We start from the raw sequence: 22,382 nt of genomic DNA, 5'->3' as shown, positions 1-22,382 counted from the left end.
TGGATCTCTAGAGAGATGAGAGACGAAACAGGTGTATAAGAGTCTCTCTTCACAATGCAGATGGTACATTACACGAAGCATTTTTGCTATTTCTGCCTTTCTTGTCAAATGTGCTGCATTATGACTAATGATGGAGTGACAAGATATGAAAGGCGTCAGAACTATAGATTGCTCCAACGTCACACTTGCAATGTTAACAGCTTTAATTATTAACAGGAGTGATAGTTTTATCTCGTCTCTCGCTAATGGAGATGCAGTATAACGCCATTTGCATGTGAATTAACAGGTTTAGAAAGGTTTATACATCGGTTACATCTGAAGTTCAGTAGCTAAAATTGCTCCTTCACCGCGTGTGCTCACACTGAACTCAACAAGTGCTCAATGCGCTGCTGACAGCTGCACAAGAGAGAGAGGGAGAGATAGAGCGGATTTGCTTGCGCATCTTCTGGAATTACAGTTTGATACAAAAACAAGTTAATTGATTTGATTTATTAATCTGGATCTACTGGTTTAATAATTCACAGCTGCTCTGTGAAGTGAATAGAAGTGTGCAGGATTTTCCCGCGCTATGAACGTGGAACTTGCAGGAATTATTAAAATTGTGCGCAATACCTGCAACCCGCGCTGAATTTCGGTCCCTGTTAAATGAAGACTTTAACTGATTTTAGGTCAGTTATTAAATAAACGCATAGACCCCTGTACTTCAGTTGCACATTCACAAGTTGAACTGGAAGAGAGTTAATGGGGTCCAGCTTGACCAAAGGGGACACAGATCACCAAATTGGTGACATCACACGAAACAACTATTTGCAACAAAACAACATAAATAGTACTACAAAAGAGCCTCTGTGAATTCTTTAATAAGAACTATTTAAGTGCCCCCATGAGTTCCCTTTGACAAAGGAAACATAATTAAAGTGTTGATTACTCAAACGATTAAGTAATTGGATTTTTTAAAAAGAAAAATAAGTTAAATGAACATTAATATTTGATTATTATGAGCCAAAACTTGACATTTCAAGTAATGTTTTATTAAGACAACTTGATTTTTCCAGTAATGACAACATTAGGGTTTACAGTGTGCCAGTGCTCTGCTAACAGACTCAATACACCGTAAATGTCCACAAATGGTCTGATTAGTGGACTAGTTCTCAATTTAAAAAGAAAAAGGTCACTGTGCCTTAAACATATCAGTTTGGCTTCAAACATGGGTGTGATAATCAGGATATTTTGTAAGTTGGATCGACATTTCATTAACTGTGCTTGTAAATTGTAACATTTTGTGGGTTGAAGTTGTCATTCATTCATCTAATTTTGAAAAGAGGAAGCCTCTCTCTGGCTAGCTCTGTGGCACAGACCATGTAGCGCAGACAGACTTGTGGTTGGGCAATAAAAGGAAATCGAAAGTGCATGTTGGCGGTACAGTAGCACTCATCCTCAACTTTTAACCTATAGCCTAAACTCAAAGGCTTATGTTTTCTCACTTATGTCCTTCCACTCTTGTCCTTTTTGTTACACACAAAAAACCAGCAAAAGTACAGTTACAACCCCCCACAGAGACCAAAATTTTTCAAAACCGCCATTCTAGTCAGTTCCTGTCATTAGCTTGCAGTTTGTTCCCAGAAGCCCTGCATATGACCACTTTACATGTTGTAAATCATAACAGAAAAATTCAATCAATATATGAGCTGTAGGATACTAGATGCACTAAATGTTGTAAAACTGATTCTTTACCAGGCTCTTAGTGGACTCAGCCATCAGTGGTGATGGATGGAGAATCACAGTCAATCTGTTTTAAACATTTCTCACCCTCCCTGTCTTCGATTACAGAAACCCATTGATTGTTTTGGGATCTCTGCAAGCTGCATTTGTTCCAAGCAATACTTAATAAGCTGGGCTTGAGGGCTGGTCGGTCATGTCTAGTTGTTTGATTTGTTTTAAAGAGGGTGCCATGAGTAATGGATTCCCTCCTGTCCACCTGAATTTGAAGAGGGTGTTGTCACTCAGTCCCTAGCCATTTTATTCAAGTGTGTTCTTTCAGGCATGAAGAACAGATTACTCTTTATGTTCTAGATACATTGTGGTTTTTCTGCACATTAAACTACACATTTTACTATACCATAAAGGTACCATAAAGCATTAATAAAATACATTGCAGTTTCTAAGGTGTTCGGAGTGTTTTTTTAGCTAGAGACAGTTTAGCTGAGACAGACCACTTGTATTAAATTAATGTTATGGACAAGCTAATTTGATGTATTTTTGCTAGAAACATCCTGATACTGATAGCTAGAGATGCACCGGTCAACCGGCCATCAATCAGAACCGGACGGTTTTTGCTCCTAACATGCGACCGGTTTTTTAGTTTTACTTCGGCCGATCTGTGTTCCGGAAGTGCACCCATGCACACAAACTGCTTTGGAATAATTTCCCAAAATGTCATTTGTGTGGAAATATTATGAAGTATGTGAACAGGATGTTAAAATTGCAACCTGTAATGTCCGCAAAGGAAAAGTTTATCATGGAGGAACTACGGCGAAGACGTTCGGCACGACAAATTTGATCCGACATTTGAAAGTGCATCACCCGAAAGAACACGATGAGTATCTTAAATGTATTGTTGATGGTAAACAGGCAAAAGCTTCACCCCTCACTCAACCATCGGTACAAGTCATGTTCCAGAAAACCCAGAGCTACGGCCGAGATAGTCAAAAAGCTCTAGCCATTACAAAGAAAGTAATGGAATTTATTGCATTAGATGACCAGCCATTTTCGGTTGTAGAAGATCAAGTCTAATGGCGCACATGGATCCACGATACACACTGCCTAGCGGACGTTACTTTTCGGATGTGGCTCTACCTGATATGTACAATACTGTGTCATCCCACATTCATAGTCTACTTAAAGCCAATGTCACATCCATAAGTTTTACAACTGACATATGGAGCTCTGATGTGAGCCCAATGTCTATGCTGAGTCTGATGGCCCAGTATATTGATCCTGACTTCGAACTACATAAAGTTCTCCTACATGCACAAGAATTCTCTGGCTCATACACAGCATCTGCTTTTGTAATGGCTTTTGACGAAATGCTTAAAACCTGGAACATTACCAAGAGCAAAGTGCACGTAATTCTGCGTGATAATGCCCCAAATATGTCTAAAGCAATGCAAGATGCTCGCTTACCTAGCTTGCCTTGTATGGCCCATACACTTCAGCTGGCGGTAAATGAAGGGTTGCTCTCACAGCGCAGCATAAGTGAAATAGTAGCGATTGGAAGAAGAATAGTTGGTCACTTCAAACATTCACCTCTCGCCTACTCCTGACTTCAGAATGTGCAGACACAAGAAAAGAATACAACAAGATGTTTCAACCCAATGGAACAGCACATATTATATGTTGTTAAATCTTATGGAGCAGAAGCATGCTTTAGGGGCATATGCTGCAGACTACGAATTACCAGCAACCCTTATTTCATACCAATGGGGTCTAATAGAGAACATCTTGACTCTTCTTGCACCATTTGAGGAGCTTACAAAAGTGATCAGCTCTTCCACAGTGACTGCAGCAGATGTCATTCCCTCAATCGTTACATTAAAACGTCTCCTAAGAAAAAGTGCTTAAACGGATCATGGTGTGAAGACGTTCAAAACCACTCTTTTGGAAGCGGTTGAGAAAAGATTCAGCGATATTGAATCGTCCCATGTACTGTCTGGCTACGATCCTCGATCCAAGGTAACAACAGTGACAACAAAATTTTTTTTAATAATTGGCTAATAATAATAATAATAATCAACAATAACAACAACAGGCCCAGCAGAATGATGTATTTAAAGTGGCATTTTGTTTAATCAAAAAAGTACAAGGATCGATATTTCCCCAACACAGTCAAACATCAAGTACGAGAAATGCTTCAGAATGTGTTACAAACAGAGACAGGAGACAGGCCAGAGACGGGGCACGCTGAAGACAGGAGCAAAGAGGAAAGCACAGATGCACCAGCAGAGAAAATACCACGCAGAGCAAGCTCACTGTTTGCAATGCTCGATGAGATATTGGAAGAACATTCTGAGCAGAATCAAGTCATGGGCAGCCCTACAGCACTGCAGATGCAGAGCTACCTGTCCGAGGTGCAGATACCAAGAAGCGAAGAGGCGTTTGCCTACTGGAGCACAAATAAGAGCTGCTTTCCTGCGCTTGCTGAAGTTGCGCAAGCGTACCTGTTTGCTCCCTGCATGAGTGTAGACAGTGAACGTTTGCTCAGCTTAGCTTCTCGTGTGCTGGATGAGAAAAGAAACAGACTAGCTTGTGAAAAAGCTGAAATGCTTCTTTTTGTAAAGAAGAACTTACACTGTTGAAAGAAAAGCCATAAATAAAGGCAATATAGCCTAGTTCTGTATTGGATTGTCATTTCATTATATCTTAAAATTACATTGACATAATTTTATTTAAAAAACAACTGCTGTAGCATCTTTATGTTTTACTCATTGCACTAAACTTGATTTCATGTAACATTTTGAAATGTTTTAAATTATTTTATTTATTTGTGTTTTATGTAGTTTTACAAAGCTAAAGTCAGACCATTCTGTTTTTTGCTTTAAATCTTGAAATTATACAATCTAATTTTAAACAAAAACAACTGCTGATGCTACATGTACGTAGCATCTTTGTTTGGATTGTTGTGCTTAATATGCAGTTGTTGCCTCTAATTTAGCTACAGATATTTTTTTGTTTAAGGCCAGTTCAGCCTGTAAAAGAGCAACTAAACATCTTTTTGATGAACTCTTTCATTCTTTCTTGTCTGTTGCTTAAACAAAACAAAAAAAATCGTCAGTCGGTATCGGAATCGGCCCATTTGCTTGTAAAAAATCGGCAATCGGAATCGGCCATGTAAAATCATGATCGGTGCATCCCTACTAATAGCTATCTTAAGAGTGAAACAAGACTGATCTTGAGTCTCTTTCTGCCACCTCTAGTACCTAATCTTAAAACTGGAGAGACCAGCTATTGTTCTGAGCATCACCTTTGGCAAATATGAAAAAACCCATGTGTGCAACCTGAAGAAGTTCAAGGTGTTTGGTGGCATGAGTGAAGAAAACATGACGGAACTCTTGTCCAGGTGAGTGCAGTCAGTGAACGATGGTATTGTATTACAAATGTACATACAAAGCACTGTGGGATAATCTTTATAATGGATCAATTTAAAAATTCTCTCATCATTTACTCACCCTCATGCCATCACAGATGTGTATGACTTTCTTCTACTGAACACAAAGATTTTTAGAAGAATGTCTCTGCTTTGTAGGTCCATGCAATGCAAGTGAATAGTGACTAAACTTTGATGTTTCAAAAAAACATTTGAATCCAATGACACTTCATAGTGCTTGACGCATGCGCAGAGTGCTAGATGGCGCTAGGAAGTGTAATCAAGCTTAAAATCATGATCTTTAAGGAGACTGCTGAAGTCAAGATTTATATTGAAACAAGGGTTACATTTTTGCCTGTTCTCACCCAAAACCGATTGGATCGCTTCAGAAGACATGGATTAAATCACTAAAGTCATATGAATTACTTTTATGCTGCCTTTAGGTGCTTTTTGGAGCTTCAAAGTTCTGGCCCCCATTCACTTGCATTTTATGGACCTACAGAGTTGAGATATTCTTCTAAAAATTTGTGTTCAGCAGACGAAAGAAAGTCATACACGTCTGGGATGGCATGAGGGTGGGTAAATGATGAGAGAATTTTCATTTTTGGTTGAACTATGCCTTTAAGTCTTGAGAGTCCAAGATCAGGTGTCCTGCACATAGTAACAAGTAAGTATAGGCCTTACACCAACTGACTAGTGGATTAGTATATTTTATTATTCTCATTTTTTGTTTTAGCTTCAATAATTTAGTGGTGGTGCTTTACAGGGGATGAATTCAGGAACACAACTTCTCGGAAAGGATTTTAGCGTGCTTAAGTGTGCTCTTACACTGTCTGCACAATAAACTCTCAGAGAAGTTTCATCTCTAAATTCAGCCCCTTTAAATCACCACTGCTACAACCATCAAAGCACTGCTTATGTAACAAATCCACCACCTTCAACAATACAGTACTTTTCAACACAATTACTTTTGGACTTAAGATTAAGCCTATTATACAGGATATCCTTAAAGGGATAGTTCACAAAAAAATTAAAATTCTGTCAACATTTACTCACTTATTCACATTGTTCCACACCTGTATGACTTTCTTGTATCAATGGAATACACAAGATTTAAGGCAGTATGTTAGTCACTTTTCATTGCATCTTTTTTTTTTTCTCCATACAATGGAAGTGAATGGTGACTGAGGCTGTCAGTTCTGTGTAATATCTCCCTTTGTCTTCCACGAAAGAGAGTCAGTCATATGGTTTGGAACAACATGAGTAAGCAATGACAATTTTCATTTTTGAGTCAACTATCCCTTTAAGACTGACTTGCCATTTAGACAACCCACTGACTATTCAGTTATGAAAATGTTTCATTTTGCACATTCCTAGTTTTAAAGAACCAGAACAATGATATATCAGGCCACAGCTATTTTTGCCTGTTTATGATACTCTTTTGCTGCTGCGAAGATTTATTTCGCAATAGGTTTTCTTTGGCTTCCATGAAGACTGTAGTGCTGCTCAAGACATGGGGAATTTGTGGGGAAATGGCTTGTTGTAATGGAATACGGTCATTAACAATGTTCCTCATCTATTTCTAGTGGCCTTAAGAATGACTTCAACAAGGAGACATTCACACTAAAGCACAAGATCGATGAGCAGATGTTCCCCTGCAGGTTCATTAAAATAGGTGAGTGTTTACAAGGCAGCTAAAGACTGAGTGAACTGACACTAATGTGCTGCTGACACATTTAGGGGAAAGAACAGTCGTGACATGATCTCAAAGGAAGACAGTGTATTTGGTGAACGTATTTGAATGACACTGCAAGTCTCGGAGGAAACAAACAAGCACTTGTGTGAATGATGAACTGTTTCGAATTGGGAAGAAATACATTTTTAATGCATAGTGGTACTGCTAGCAAATAATCATACAGCCTGTTTAAGATATTGAAAATGCTGATATTAGTTTGAGAAAATGCAATCTGAAATCACTGTAATCTTAGTCACTGAAATAGTTGAAATTCAGATTATAGATTTCAGTTTTTGTGTTTTTGGGATTTTTCCCCTTTTTCTCCCAATTTGGAATGCCCAATTCCCAATGTGCTTTTAAGTCCTCGTGGTCGCGTTGCGATTCGCCTCAGTCCGGGTGGCGGAGGATGAATCCTATTTGCCTCCGTGTCTGAGATCGTCAACCTGCGCTTCTTATCACATGGCTTGTTGAGTGCGTTGCCACAGAGACATAGCGCGTGTGGAGGCTTCATGCCATCCATCGCGGCAACCACGCTCAACTCACCACGCGCCCCACCGAGAACGAACCACATTATAGCGACCACGAGGAGGTTACCCCATGTGACTCTACCCTACCTAGCAAACGGGCCAATTTGGTTGCTTAGGAGACCGTGCTGGAGTCACTGAGCACGCCCTGGGATTTGAACTAGCGAACTCTAGGGGTGGTAGCCAACGTCTTTAGTTTTTGTGTTTTTTATTAGAAAGTTAACTGCTATGAACTTGCTGTTTGTCAGCACATGTTTGAATGTCCCCTCTTGATACACTCTGTGTGTTTTTGTATTATGCAGTGCCTCTGATGTCGTGGGGGCCCAGTTTTAACTTCAGCATCTGGTATATTGAGTTACACGGCATAGAAGATCCAGATGTTGTCCAGCCCTGCCTTAACTGGTACAGTAAGGTGAGTTATGTCTTAACATACACCTGCATCAGCACTGTGCTTTGAGGGTAAATCTCACAAAGAAATATCTGGGTCATATTTCACCCCAAAATCACAAGATTTTTTATTTATTTATGTATTGCATAAAGAAAATAAAGTACATTTTAAAGACCATTCAGATGCATTGTGAAATTTGCATTGTGACATAATTGTCGTGACAATTAAGCACATTTTCTCCCCAAATTCTCATTAATGTGAAAAAATATAGTTTTTATAACTTTAATACAGTAATGAAAAGCATCCTATACGTTTAATTGATTAAAATCAGCACAAATAAAATTCAGTACAACAAATGCCTATATAAATACTTTACATCTTAAAATTATTTTGTATTATTATTATTGCATTGTTTATTGTAATTATTATTGCATATTATTTTTATTTTTAATAATATTATTAATAGTAATGAAATTTTCACAATGCGCAAAAAAATCAAATTTTCTGTATGCAAATTTTTTTTGCAGTTGAGTGCAGTCACTAACCACTATGAATGAAAAATATTAAAGATGTCAAAGCAGGTTCCATTGTGCTGGTTATGAAAGAGGAAGTGAAACACGGCTGTATTGTCAGGCAGCTCTGATTAAACATGTCGTCATCATATTATTTTTCCCTAACATCCAGGAAGAATGTCTGTATGTTCATTAACCAAATAATCCCTGGAAATTTACTTCAGTATTAAAAATATGGCTTGCTTTCTTGTAAACTGCATCATTATTGGTGTACGTCATTATCATTGACTGTTATTTTGCACCCTTTTAAATTGCCAAGCTGTTCCAGCAGTGACAAATACAATCATGTTTTTATACCATCCGCACACCATTTGCAAAGGCAGTTTCACACAGTATTAAACATGGATTGAAGACGTATTACAGCAAATGATGTTAGTTTTTGTCTGTAAAGTACCGTGAACAGGAGGCCATCCGCCTGTGTCTGAAACACTTCCGTCAGCACAACTACACGGAAGCCTTCGAGTCCCTGCAAAAGAAAACACGCATCGCCCTGGAGCATCCCATGCTCACACACCTTCACGAGCGGCTGGTCCTGAGAGGAGACTTTGATGCCTGTGAAGAGCTCATAGACAAAGCCGTGAGAGGTACCTCACTCAGTGTTTCATCACATGAATATGTGCCAGGTTTATTAAGTTGTGAATATGGGAATGTTGATTCACTGTAAGGAAAGGAGTAAGTGATCTGGATGAAAAACAACAGATCTTTTTTGATGCCCACTCTAGCAGTGTATTTCCCTTGATATTATTTATTTATTTATTTATTTATTAACCAGTTTTCAGTAGTTTTGATATCTAAAGTATAATTTTAAAGACCAGTTTAATGTTTGTGGCTTTAAAGGGTTAGTTCACCCAAAAATTAAAATTCTCTCATGATTTACTTACCTTTAAGCCATTCCAGATGTGTATGACTTTTCTCCTTCAGCAGAACCGTTGTGAAGATTTTTATAAGCAGATTTCAGCTCAGTTTGTCCATACAACGCATGTAAATAGGTGCCATCAGGCTGCTAGCTGTTTGACAGTCCAAAAGGCATATTTAGGCAACATAAAAGTAATCCACATGACTTCAGTTAATCAATTAATGTATTCTGAAGCAAATTGATAGGTTGGTGTAAGAAACAAATGCATTTAAAATGGTAAAATGGACCAAACATATTTGATTTCTTATGGGCATAGACACATTTTTGATCAGTGAAATGCTCTCTAGATTATGAATATCCCTCCACTTGCTAGATTCATTGTGGGTCTAGCTGTGACCTGTGTCATAAAAGTTGTGTGATAGTTACTGAACTATCATGCATTCTCTTTAGTATTTACAATGTAAATACACTGTAATTAGGATCCTAATGTGCTGTTGGATTGTTTCATTCTCAGGAAGCATGCATTGGTAAATTAAAACACACACAACATCACTCATTATCTTTTCTCTTCCAGATGGTTTGTTTAATCAGTACATCAGCCAACAGGATTATAAACCACGTTGGAGTCAGATCATCCCCAAATGTAACAAAGGTACGATTGCAGACTGCAGAATACAGGAAGCATGCGGCAGTAGCCACTGGCTCTGAATCTAATACTGTGTCCTAACTATATACAACGCCATAAAGCCTCAGGACATCTTGCAGATTTCTTAGTTTCTATATCTGTGACTGGGTTGCCCTGTCCACTGTGAAATCTCATTGATCCAAAATCCTGCTCTTCAAAACAGTATTTTAAATAAAAAATATCTTCTGAATGGCTGTGGTTGTGTCACGTCCCACAGCAGTTTCGCATTCAGTGTGGATAGACAAATTGTTTGGTGCTGAAAACTTGTCGCATCACACCCCTCTCCATTAACTTCCTATGTTCTCTCTTTGATGTAGGTGATGGTGATGATAACAGGCCTGGCATGAGAGGAGGTCATCAAATGGTCATTGATGTTCAGACAGGTAAGTCTTGCATTTGACAGATGATTTGTGAAGTTTTAGAGTTGGCAGTTATCAGCTCAGCTAAGCATCATTTAGCCTGTTCTGGCTTGCATGTAGTGGAATGCAAGCCAACCCTGTGTTTTGCCAAGTTGTAAATTAAGAGCTGTTTGAAATGTGTGGATCTGTGATCTTGTTGTTTTACTGGGTTAGAGGAACAATCGATCTCCAAGCCCTGACGGAGCCCCCTGTGCTCAAAATGACCTCGAGTAACCCCTTCTACAGCTGAGTGGCCGCTCAAATGCTCAAACAACTGTCTCTGCTTATCACCATGGCGACATCGGCCTCTGAACCTCACAACACAGTCTGCGGCTTTGTTGAGCTGCTTTTCAAGATTGATAATGTTTTATAATAGCTTGAAAATGCCATAATACTCCTATTTTTCTTTTTCCTTCGGTTTCGCATTCAGTATCTCACAAATGCGTAAAACACCCCACCCACTCCCCCTTTCGTTTTCTTTCCGTTTCTCTTTGTGTTTACCTTTCTTGTTTGGCAGAAACCGTGTATCTGTTTGGAGGCTGGGATGGAACGCAGGACTTGGCCGACTTCTGGGCCTACAGTGTGAAGGAGAACCAATGGGCCTGTATCTCCAGGGACACAGAGAAAGAGGTACAAGAGAAAGTGAAAGACAGTAGAGGGATTTTTCGATAATGACTCGATAATAACTCGCACAAAAAAAAAATCCCCTAGATTTTTCCATCGTGTCATTATGTTTCACATACTCCTTCGCTCTTTGTGTTCATTGATAGGCAAAGTCTTTCATCTAGATTACTGAGATGGAGATTGTTGATTCATAGTTGCAATAGTCTGTGGATGAGAATGAGAATGCAATGATTGTAATGACAAATATGTGCAGTGATGGCCATAATGCTGAGAGAGGATACAGTGGTGATAATCTCTCAGAGCCAGACTTTTGACTAGCAACATACATTTTTGTGCACTTTACATCTTATTTTGGCCAAGAACTGCTCACTTAGACAGGAAGGTGCCTTCTCACTGACAAGTAAAGTGACTAACCACAGTTTGATTTTATTTATGTAACATTTAAGAGCTGGGTACATTTGAAGTCAATGACCTCAGAATAATAGACAGGAACTACAGAAATTATTGGAAAAATTTGTGTAGGCTTTGTCTGATTTTTTTATAGTTTTTTTTTTTTTTTTTCACTGCAAAACTCTACAGAGAAGATGTAGTTGTGGTTGTGGATATCTAGTTTACTTGCTTCTAAGTGCCTCTTAGTAATTAAGCATCTTGAATTGATTTAATGCCAAGAACCTTGCAAACTTGGGCAAATCCAGTGACTAGTTCTTCCTCAGAAGCTTTTATTATAGCAGCCTGGTACCTTGTAAACACAATTTATTTCCTGGCAGACTAATCACAAACCTGTGTAGCCTAACTTCCGTAAAGCCAGCTGACCAGATAGGGGCTTCTGATTTTGCAATTTTGAGAGGCTTAATTGCAGTATGCATGAGACGGTCTGTGTGTGTGTGCCATTAGAGGATTACACTATAATGGTGGTGATGTTGTTAAAGGAATATTCCGGGTTCAATACAAGTTAAACTCAATCAACAACATTTGTGGCATAATATTGATTACCACAAAAATGTATTTTGTCTTGCCCTTCCTTTTAAGAAAAAAAGCAAAAATCTGGTTTACAGTGTGGCATTTACAATTGAAGTGAATGGGGGCCAATTTTTGAACCTTAAAATACTACTTTTCAAAAGTATAGCTACAAGACATAAACAGATGTTATGTGTGTTATCATGATTTAATGGGGTTTTTCAACTGCACGGTACAGCTCGACTCGACTCGTTTTTTAGGGGTTTTCCACTGTGGATAGTACCTGGTACCTGATACTTTTTTTAGTACTACCTCGGTCGAGGTTCCAAGCGAGCCGAGCCGATACTAAATGTGACGTCAGAACCCTGCAGATCACTGATTGGTCAGAGAAAATCGTCACTACAAGCATCACTGGATTTGCGACACGGGACATCAACCCGCTAGTTTTAAAGTTAGCAACAGCGACGGCAATATCATTTGTTCACGCGACTTTCAAATTGTAAAAAGAAATGGCTGTGAGCAAAACCACGCCGTGGTCAATAAACCAGGTGCAGATGTTCCTCTCGTTAGCGACGAACAGAACGACGTGAAACGTAAGTCTTTCAGGAAGTGTCTCAGCTGTTGGCCGCACTGGACCTACCAACTTTTTTTTTTTTTTTTTTTTTTTAAAGAAAAGGAGAAATGTCAAAATTAATTTTTGTGGTAATTAACATTATACCACAAATGCTGTCGATTGAGCTTTGCTTGTATTGAAACCATAATATTACTTTAAGCATTGTGTTTCTTTTAGAATGGACCCACTGCTCGCTCATGCCACAAGATGTGCATCGATTCACAACGGAGGCAGATCTACACGCTGGGCCGTTATCTGGACTCCTCTGTCAGAAACAGCAAGTCCCTGAAGAGTGACTTCTACTGCTATGACATTGACGTCAACACGTGGACCCTGCTCAGTGAGGACACGTCTGCCGATGGGGGGCCCAAACTTGTGTTTGACCACCAGGTATGTTCTTTACGTACTTACACAAAACTTGTATACAAACCAGCAGGAGTCTCCCTTTCACATATTTAAAGAATTTTCACCCAAAAATGTACACTTTTTTCCATGGAACACTAAAGGAGATGTTTGGCAGTAAGGTAGTCTCAGTCACCATTTACTTTCATTGCATCTTTTTTTCCATACAATAAAAGTGAATTGTGACTGAGACTTTAATTCAGCCTAACCTCGTTTTGTATTCTACAGAAGAAAGTAAGTCATATGGGTTTGGAACAACATTAGGGTTAATAAATGATGGCAGAATTGTCATTTTTGGGTGAACTATCCTGTAAAAGTTCAGCATCAGGTTGGGTAAAAGTTTGTCTGTCTTTCCCTTTCACTCAGATGTGCATGGACTCCGAGAAGCACATGATATACACTTTTGGCGGACGGATTCTGACTTGCAACGGCAGTGTTGATGACAGCAGAACGTCTGAACCTCAGTTCAGCGGGCTCTACGCATATCACTGTCAAGCTGGAAGCTGGAGTCTGCTCAGAGAGGACTCGTGTAACGCCGGGCCAGAGGACATCCAGTCACGCATCGGACACTGCATGCTCTTCCACACGGTAAGTCCCTATAGTAGTGACCCATAAAGAACACCGTTTCATTACCATGGAGTCCAAAAGTCTGGTACCACTGGTGAAAGTTTTCCTTATTTCTTAATAAAAAAAAAATGAAAACAAATCCCGTTACAAGTTGTTATCAGCATAGCAATCTGAATACAAAGTTGAATGGAGACTAAAAGTCTGGTACCACTGGTCAAAATAGTGAAAGTTTTCTTTATTTCTTTAAAAAAAAAAAAAAAAAAAAATCCCGTTTCTAAATGTACTTTATTTTCTTGAAACACTGACATGTTTAAAATTTTGAATTTGTGTGTGGGCTTGACTGTAAATTTTATGGGATTATTTTTCTTCTCCCTCTCTCTTGCAGAGAAATCGTTGCCTGTACGTTTTCGGAGGTCAGAGGTCCAAAACTTACTTGAATGATTTCTTCAGTTACGATGTTGATGGTAACCATGTGGAGATCATCTCAGATGGCACCAAGAAGGACTCAGGCATGGGTATGTCATCAGCAAGCTGTAGATTTGTAAACATAATTTTAGAAACTGTTTGGAAGTTTCCAATCTGATAGTGGTGAATTTATTTTTGCAATCAAAGGAACAAAAATTGTTTTTACTACTTATCACAATTTTTGTTGGTTGTCATGTGACAGTAGCCTAGTTTCCATCCACTTTTCACGCTATTTTGTTATCGACAAAGTGAAAATGCGTAAAATGTTTTTGCGAAATTTGCTGTCTTCTGCCTGTTTCTATTCAAATGGCCTTTTATAGATAGAAACGGTGTGCGTGATGACATCATGCTTAAAAAAACACTTTGTCGCATAAGTTTTGGTTTATCGCAAAAGAAATCTGCCCTGAAGCCGTTTCCATTCAGAAATGTGTGTTTATCGCTAATTCGCCTCCCAGATGTCCCTAATTTTTTCCTCCGAAGTTTTGGTAAAATGGGGAGAGTATTGAGACAATTCATTGAAGTTAGCCAGCTTACTGTCATTTTAATTTCACAAATAAATGCAATCAGAAGAGGAGGAATTGCAATCAAAAGGGAACAGTTGCCCTTCTGATAGGACTGTAATATTGGTCCTGATGTTGCGCCTATTGCAAGTTGCCATCGGTTCCGACCCGAAAACAAATCATCACGGCCTTGTTCAAGCTGGTAACCTGCACCAAGATGTGGGGGAAACTTTCAGTCTTAGTGTAAGGACAATCAATCCATGTGTATATGCTGTGTGCACAGCTATTAAAGAAGAACTGATGCGGTGTAATATCAGGGTTTACATATGATATGTTCCTGATATTCAATAGGCTATTTTGAACAATCATCTAATCTAAAGCATTGCCATCACAACTGCATTATGTCCCGCATATTTCTCCACCAACTTTTAACGACCAACTGAATTTAATTGTCATCTAAAATTAATTTTAGCATCATAATGCAATTTACATTTTCTGAAGAAGCTCAGCAAATGCGATCTGGGGTAAAGAGGGTTCGATTTAAAATATTTAAAAGTTTAAAAGGTTAAAAAGCTCGTTTTCTGAAAGTGAACTCCTTGGACAAATAGTTCTGATAGTTTATAGTCTTGAAGTATAGAAAATGTCATTCAGCCGACTTTATTCGTCTACAGAACAGGGTGCGGCTAATCTAAGTTTGTGTAAAGAAAAGGCATATATAGGTCTAAAAATATATATTTTTTCGTTTGGTAATTTATCTTTTTAATTTAATGTGTTTTTCGTTTGGTAATTTATTTTTTTAATTTAATGTGTTTTTTGTTTGGTAATTTATTTAATTTAATAAAGGGAATTTTGCCAGCATTTTTTCAAAAGCTAAACAATAATTTTATAGAATTGTGCTATATGTTCATGTTCCAAAAAAGCACACTGAAGCTTTTCTCCTAGTATTGTGTATTTATTTTTAATTTAAAACATCTTTGTGCACAGAAATTATATGTTTTTTGTATTGTGGGCTAATTCCGTGACTGCCGTCTATTATTTTGATTGGTGTGAAAAAGCAACTTCAATAAATAAACAGATGTCTACCACGATTAAATTAATCACAAACAGTGGCCATTCATTTGTTCTCCGTGCACTTGTCGATGTGCATCATACGAGATATTTCTGTTGGCACTCCTGGAAGTGTCATGTTTGCAGTGATAGGATCTTTATGCCGTTCAGATCAATCCATAATCACGTACAATAAATTGGCTTTCAAGGATGTATACATTTTCGTCATGATTAACACAGGCTAACGATTGGGGTTAATTCTGTCATGTGACACTACATTTTTGCGTTAATACCAATTTTTTCGACAAAAAGTGTTTCCAAACCAGTTTTTCGCGACATTTGATATATCGACATAGAGTTTATGCGCTAGAGTTAAAAGGAAAAATGTTATGTCGACACTTGTGAAATTTTTGCGATAATTTGCATTTCCATCAGCTTAAATTTTTAGCGCATCAAAATTTCGCAAAAAATCCTTGGATGGAAACGTAGTACAAAGCCATGCCCTGAGAAAACACTCCCTAAAAGGACAGCAGAAGAATGTTGAGCATGAAGGTGACATCATAGTCAGGAATAGAGTGGAATCAGGTGGGGATTATGTCACTGCTGCGGCATTCATGTGATCTACCGCAGCCTACCATTCAAACAGCTAAATCAGTTTGGCATCATCTGTCTTTCCAGCACTGGTGTTCACATATGTACAAGTTGTTAGTGATAAACGTTGCTCATGAGGATTGTCATAATGATGGGTGAAAACTGCAGCAAATTTGAAATGATGTTCTGCTGTGAAGACTTGCATAAATGCACATTTTAAATATTAAAAGTCCTTGCTGGTAGACACAGGCATAAAGCAATTTGTAGCATTAGAACTGATGGCTCTACTGTAGTCATTTACACTTTTTTAAATTTTCTTCCTGTGCATAACACACCACAATCATGCAGTGGTGTTGTGAGAAGTTGCCAGGGCATTGCTATGCAGTTGCTAAGGCATTGCTAAGGTGTTTCAGGTGATTGCAAATTGGTTGCTTGCTGTCCCAAGTCAGAAGTGCTCACCCCCAAGTCTTTTTGTTATTCTGATCCCTAGATATGGATCATGCCCTTTCTTCATTGTCAGATTGTTTTTCATTTTTTTTATTGTCTGTCTGAAGGAAATTGAAAGATTGCTTAGAAAAATAACAGCACACCTCTCCTCAACAAACTGCACGATTTGAGGTATCATATGCTTTTTTTATTGTCCATAGCACAAACTGTGATCCCAGTTACAGAGCCCAAGTATGATCAATATTATTCCTTGCCACTATTGAAAGTTAATGTAAGAGTTTACAGTAATACAATGGTAAACATGTGAACAGAAATCCTCTGCACAATTCCTGCCCTCTTTTTTTTTTGTTGCATAAAGTCAACAGAAAACAATACCAATTTGGTGAAGTTCTCACAACTTTTATTTATTTCTGGAGAACTGACTGAGTTCTTAGAAAATACTCCACACCCATACACTTGAGGTGATTTGTTCACCTAACACACACTCAATTGATCGCTCACTCTAGCTATGCACACGCACAAATGCACACTCAAGAAAACAGGAATTAAAACAAAGAAGACTTTGTAAAACATCCTCTGATGCTAATGGAGAAGGATGCGTTGAGTAGAGAGGTCTTCATTTCTACACACCCACATAAAGCACCCCAAAATTGCTGAAATTAAACGTCAATACTTGACCCTAAAATAAAATAAAAATGACTACAAATTAATTTCAATTTTTGATGCAAGGCATATTATACAATTTTACAACTCACCTTCATCAAACATGAAATCGCCACTGGATAGCGATAACGCTAGATGACCATGAGAAATGTCAACGTGTCAAACAAATTTAAATGAATTCAGCTAATGCATTGTTTCCCAAACTGGAGTACGCATACCCCTGGGGGTACGCAAAAACAATTCTGAGATTTACCGTTGTTTTAATTTCATCCCAGTCAAAAATAATATTCAAACAGAGTTCATGTATTTCTCACTGGCAAATAATAATTTTGTGCGACCTCAAGTAGAAACACCTAAATGGTCATGTCATAAAGGTTAGATAAATAGCATGCAATGAAATAACTACTCATGCGTTGTAAGTGCGCAACATACGGGATGCAAGTATCCTTCTTTGCCCAGTACATTGCAAGGTGATGTAGCTAAGCGATAGCTAGTAAAATGTATACTGTTTCAACACATGTTAGTCGTCAACAATATTAATTTCTTTATTTGTATTAATAACAGTTTGAAACGTAGTTTGTACATAAGGTGATATGCATAGGGACTTTGATTCTGCTGGTATAAGTTCATACGTTTTGTGACAGGTGTCAGATGTCACTTGCACCGGTGCAGCCAAATACTTTTCCACATTCACACGCAGTAATGTTCACTTGCATTTTTTTGTTTTGTTACATGATTTTTTTTTTTTTTTTTTTTTTTTTTTCAGCAAATGAGCTTAACCTTGCTTATAGTGTCAAATGTGACATAAAAAAGCACCTTGAACTAACCACAAATATACATTATTGGTCGACCGATATATCGCTGAGGCCGATAAATCGGGCGATATTCAGGATTTTTTAATTATCGGCATCGGCTGATTTGTTTCTTGAGGGCTCTGAGAATCATCTGCTCACATGTGAAGCAACTGAGACATGTAAACGACCAGTCATGGTTCATTTTGTTGTTGCATGCCATCGTGTTTCTACAATAATAGACCAGTGTGCAACAAAGTTTCATTTAACAGTCCGCATATCAGAGTCGCGGCAGATGTGTTTGAACTCATTATGTTAAAGTGCTCGCCTGTTTCATTCTCCCTCTCTTTCCTCAACAGTTCCCTGTAACATTTAACTGTCTTATCTAATTATAAAAAGGCAAATATCAATAGAACTGATATCATATACCGTCTGCATATCTTGTTTAAACAGATGTAATAAACCAACCTCACACAACTTCAGCAGATCCAGCATCCTGTGGAATGGTCATAAATCTTCCTCTGAAGCATATATTCTAACAGTCTCTCCTCAACAGTTCCCTGTAACTTTTCTAATGATAAAAGACAAATATAAATAAAACTTATATTATATACTGTCTGCAAATATACAAATATCATGTTTAAAAAGATGTTATTTAGGAACATCACAAAAATCCAGCGTTTTCTTTCCATCGAGCGCGTATCTAATATATTCCTCTGATCAGCCAGAATAAAAAAAACTTCATGATCAGGATCAAAAGTTCCTCTGATTCACAAATCACGACAGTCACTCCATGACAATACAAATAGGTGATCAAGGTCGTTTAAACTGTCAGGAGATTGCTGCTCATGCTGGATCCGTACGAGTGCGTGAGTGCAACTTCAAAGTAAAAGCGCTTCAAGTGCACTATGAATAAATATCTTATTCACTATGCACTGTATGTACAATTTGTTTGATTTGGTAATTTTTGAGAAAATGCGATTGCTAATGTGGGCATGCAATCTATGGTTGCTGGACTACTGTGTGTACTGTTATTTCATTCTTCCTAAAATATGGAAAAAAAATGTCATGTGCAAATTACTAAAATTTGATGACTAAACAGAAATCAGAAGAAAATGTTATCTACCATTTGAAATACAATATTATTTTTTAAGATTATTTTTTACAAAGTTAAAGTATAGTGTGAAATTTAGTAAATATAGTGGTAAATAAGTTTATTCATTTTTAAACAATTTTATGTTATTTACTGTATTAAGTTGTGTGATATATCAGCATTGTATCAGCCACCCTGCTCTCTGGAGCTAATGGCATCAGCCATTAAAAAACCCATATCGGTCAATCACTAATATACATATTTTCAAAATACCTTATGTGAATGTTGTGATTCGTTAGAGAAGGGGTACTCAAAAGGATGTTGAATGTTTGGAGGGGTACGCCACTGTAAAAAGTTTGGTAACCACTGAGCTAATGCATTAACTTTTGCTGCCACACAAAACTAAAACCTAAAATTAACAGTATAGAGTCAGAAATAGAAAGAAAAAAAAATGTCAAAAGGCTCTAGTGCCAAGCACAGAGAATGATCCTAAATCTAACAGAAATTTCACAGAGAAGAACAGAGGGAGTGAGAAGGTGAAAGAGTGTGAGAGCTCTGTGAAGCATGAGAAAATTGTGCATTGTGCAGGCACAGGCCAGTGACACACTTCCTGTCTCCATAAACAGACAGTGTAAAATCTCAATGGGTGACTTGATGCAATGAGAGAGTATAAAAAGACCTATGTGTTCTCTGTTATCGCGTTAGAGAGACAGGAAGTGTGTGCGCTGAGAATGGGGATGACAGAAAAGAACAAGAGCTAGCAAGAGACTGAACAGAACACAATTTACCAGAAAAGAAACGGTGATCTTAAACTGAATACTCACAAGCAGACCTTAATGTTTATAACAGCTCTTTCTAAATGATGAAAAGTGTCTGTGTCCTCCATCTCTATTGGGACTCTTGCTGGTGGGAAACAGAACTAGAGCACTTTATATGCTCTGCATCAGAGGAAAGGGAATATGCCTTAATTTACATTAATGCATTTGGCAGGTGTTTTTATTCAGAGTGACTTATAGAGCATTCAATGTGTTTTATCAGTCTGGGAATCTAACACACAACCTTGACATTTCTAGCTCCTGTAGCTCAACTGGTAAAGCACTTAACGAAACACTATGGAACCCACATGGAACTCTTAATCTGTGATCCATGGTGCAATCTCAAGTGCTTAATTCTGGAGGTTTTTAGTAAGTGTGCAGAGTTATGCAAATTTTCCAATAAAATCAGTAAAATCCTGCTGAAAATGCCAAATGTCGTGATTTCATTAAACCTAAAACTAATTAAACAGCCCTAAGGCACTATAACTCAAAAAGCATGTTTCATATTAAACCAGACTTAACAAAGAATTTGATTTCATTTTTGATGTATCTGAGCTGAAAGTCTTACAAGCCAGTAGTCTGGTGTTCCTCAGGGTTATTTGTTTTGCGCTTGTTAGCCATTTTTCTTTTCTTTTTGTTCTTTTTTTTGTTCTTTTTTTTTTTTTATCCCTTCCGTACTAGGTCCTTGTGGTGGCATGATTACTCACCTCAATCCGGGTGGCAGAGGACAAGTCAAAGTTGCCTCCGCTTCTGAGACAGTCAATCCGTGCGTCTTATCACGTGGCTCGCTGTGCATGACACCACGGAGACTCACAGCAGTGGAGGCTCATGCTGTTCTCCGCGAACCACGCTTACCACACGCCCTACTGAGAGCGAGAACCACTAATTGCAACTACGAGGAGGTTACCCCATGTGACTCTACCCTCCCTAGCAACCAGGCCAATTTGGTTGTTTAGGAGACTTGGCTGGAGTCACTCAGCACACCCTGGATTTGAACTCACGACTCCAGGGTTGGTAGTCAGCGTCAATACTCGCTGAGCTACCCAGGCCCCCGAGACAGGTTTTTTAAAGTTTCAGACTATAATAAACTTGACACAGCATCCTAAAATTGGACATTTATGTCTAGAGATGCTAAAAACCAATGAAACACAACCACAGCGACGCAGTCCAAAAGCGTCCATCAGATGCATCTGCACATACACCAGCAAAAATAGCGTTCACACTCATGAAACTAATTCATTTGATTAGTTGGTTGACAGCCCTAATAGTAAGTAGTTTTGACTGAAATGTTTTTTTAAATGGCTGATGGACATTGTTGATGTAAAAATGTGGGTAGTCGTGTTAATGCATTAGCTAATTGAACATATATGATTTCAAGCTCGATTAGACTTTTAGAGCATTAGATGGCACTATAGGAAGTGTAATCGAGCTTGAAATCGTGATCGCCAAGGAGAATGCTGTGAAGATTTACAATGAAAAAAGGAGTTACATTTTCGTCTGTTCACATCCAAAACCGATTGGATTGCTTCAGATGACTGATTAAACCAATGAAGTCTTATGGATTACTTTAATGCTACCTCTATGTGCTTTTTGGAGCTTCAAAGTTCTGGCCACCATCCGTGGACCCACAGAGCTGATATTTGTGAGTAAATGATGAGAGATATATATGAGTAAATGACGAGAGAATTTTCATTTTTGGGTGAACTAATCCTTCAATAGATAGTCTATTTGGACTGGGGCGGAAATGTAATTTTGAAAGTTGCAGTATGTTTACATAGTACAATAAACTTTTTATTGATATTTTTATTTAAATGCAATTTCTCATGATATGATTCTTTTAAGGTTAACTGTGTGTATGTTTGTGTGTTTCAGTGCCAATGACGGGGTTCACACAGCGTGCCACTATTGACCCGGAGCTGAACGAGATTCATGTTCTATCAGGACTCAGCAAAGACAAAGACAAACGTGAGGAGAACGTACGCAACTCATTCTGGATCTACGACATTGCACGCAACAACTGGTGCGTAGACTTCTCGAACACACTCTCCATCTGTATGGCATGGCACACTGAATTCTAATAAGTGCATTAGAGTTGCCTTTTGCACTGTGGCCCAGAGGACAGTCTGCATCAGTAATCCATAACATAGCTTCAAGTGCTTAATTCTTGAGGTTTTAGATTACTGTACCCTGCTGGGGAAAGAAAATCTCTCGATTTATGATGAGAAAATCTGTTTGCTTCTTGCGGAATGAGGCTTGTATGCTGGGTTTGTTCACCGTTCAGTGCACTGAAGAATGTGTAATGTCTGCAATTGTACATCATACAAGAATCCGTTATGTAAATGGTGTTCTCCACGCGCAAACACATTCACATATATTGAAAAAAGCCATAGTAAAATAAGTATTTCAAAGGCCCATCTGACCTTAAGAAAGGGAGTTGGTGACCATCAAACAGGAACAGAATGTTCTCTGCTTGCATGTGGGTGTAGCTGCTTATGTATGTGTGTAT

The 22,382-nt window shown here is 38.2% G+C and overlaps 1 protein-coding gene across 1 annotated transcript in view; it reads left to right on the top strand.

The window, feature by feature from the left end:
- Positions 1–22,382, top strand: part of LOC127437055 (muskelin-like) — a 33,373-nt gene that overhangs the window by 5,736 nt on the left and 5,255 nt on the right. The window contains exons 3-13 of the mRNA XM_051691702.1: positions 4,974–5,116; positions 6,730–6,818; positions 7,705–7,814; positions 8,754–8,946; positions 9,793–9,870; positions 10,221–10,286; positions 10,819–10,931; positions 12,673–12,885; positions 13,264–13,485; positions 13,850–13,979; positions 21,749–21,896. Of these exons, the coding sequence (XP_051547662.1) occupies positions 4,974–5,116; positions 6,730–6,818; positions 7,705–7,814; positions 8,754–8,946; positions 9,793–9,870; positions 10,221–10,286; positions 10,819–10,931; positions 12,673–12,885; positions 13,264–13,485; positions 13,850–13,979; positions 21,749–21,896 (1,505 nt within the window). The remainder of the gene's footprint in view (positions 1–4,973; positions 5,117–6,729; positions 6,819–7,704; positions 7,815–8,753; positions 8,947–9,792; positions 9,871–10,220; positions 10,287–10,818; positions 10,932–12,672; positions 12,886–13,263; positions 13,486–13,849; positions 13,980–21,748; positions 21,897–22,382) is intronic.

The sequence above is a fragment of the Myxocyprinus asiaticus genome, chromosome 47 (assembly GCF_019703515.2).
Source record: "Myxocyprinus asiaticus isolate MX2 ecotype Aquarium Trade chromosome 47, UBuf_Myxa_2, whole genome shotgun sequence".
In the NCBI taxonomy this organism is placed as follows: domain Eukaryota; kingdom Metazoa; phylum Chordata; class Actinopteri; order Cypriniformes; family Catostomidae; genus Myxocyprinus; species Myxocyprinus asiaticus.
The sequence above is the reverse complement of the archived record's forward strand: the minus strand, read 5'-3'. Positions and strand labels throughout refer to the sequence as shown.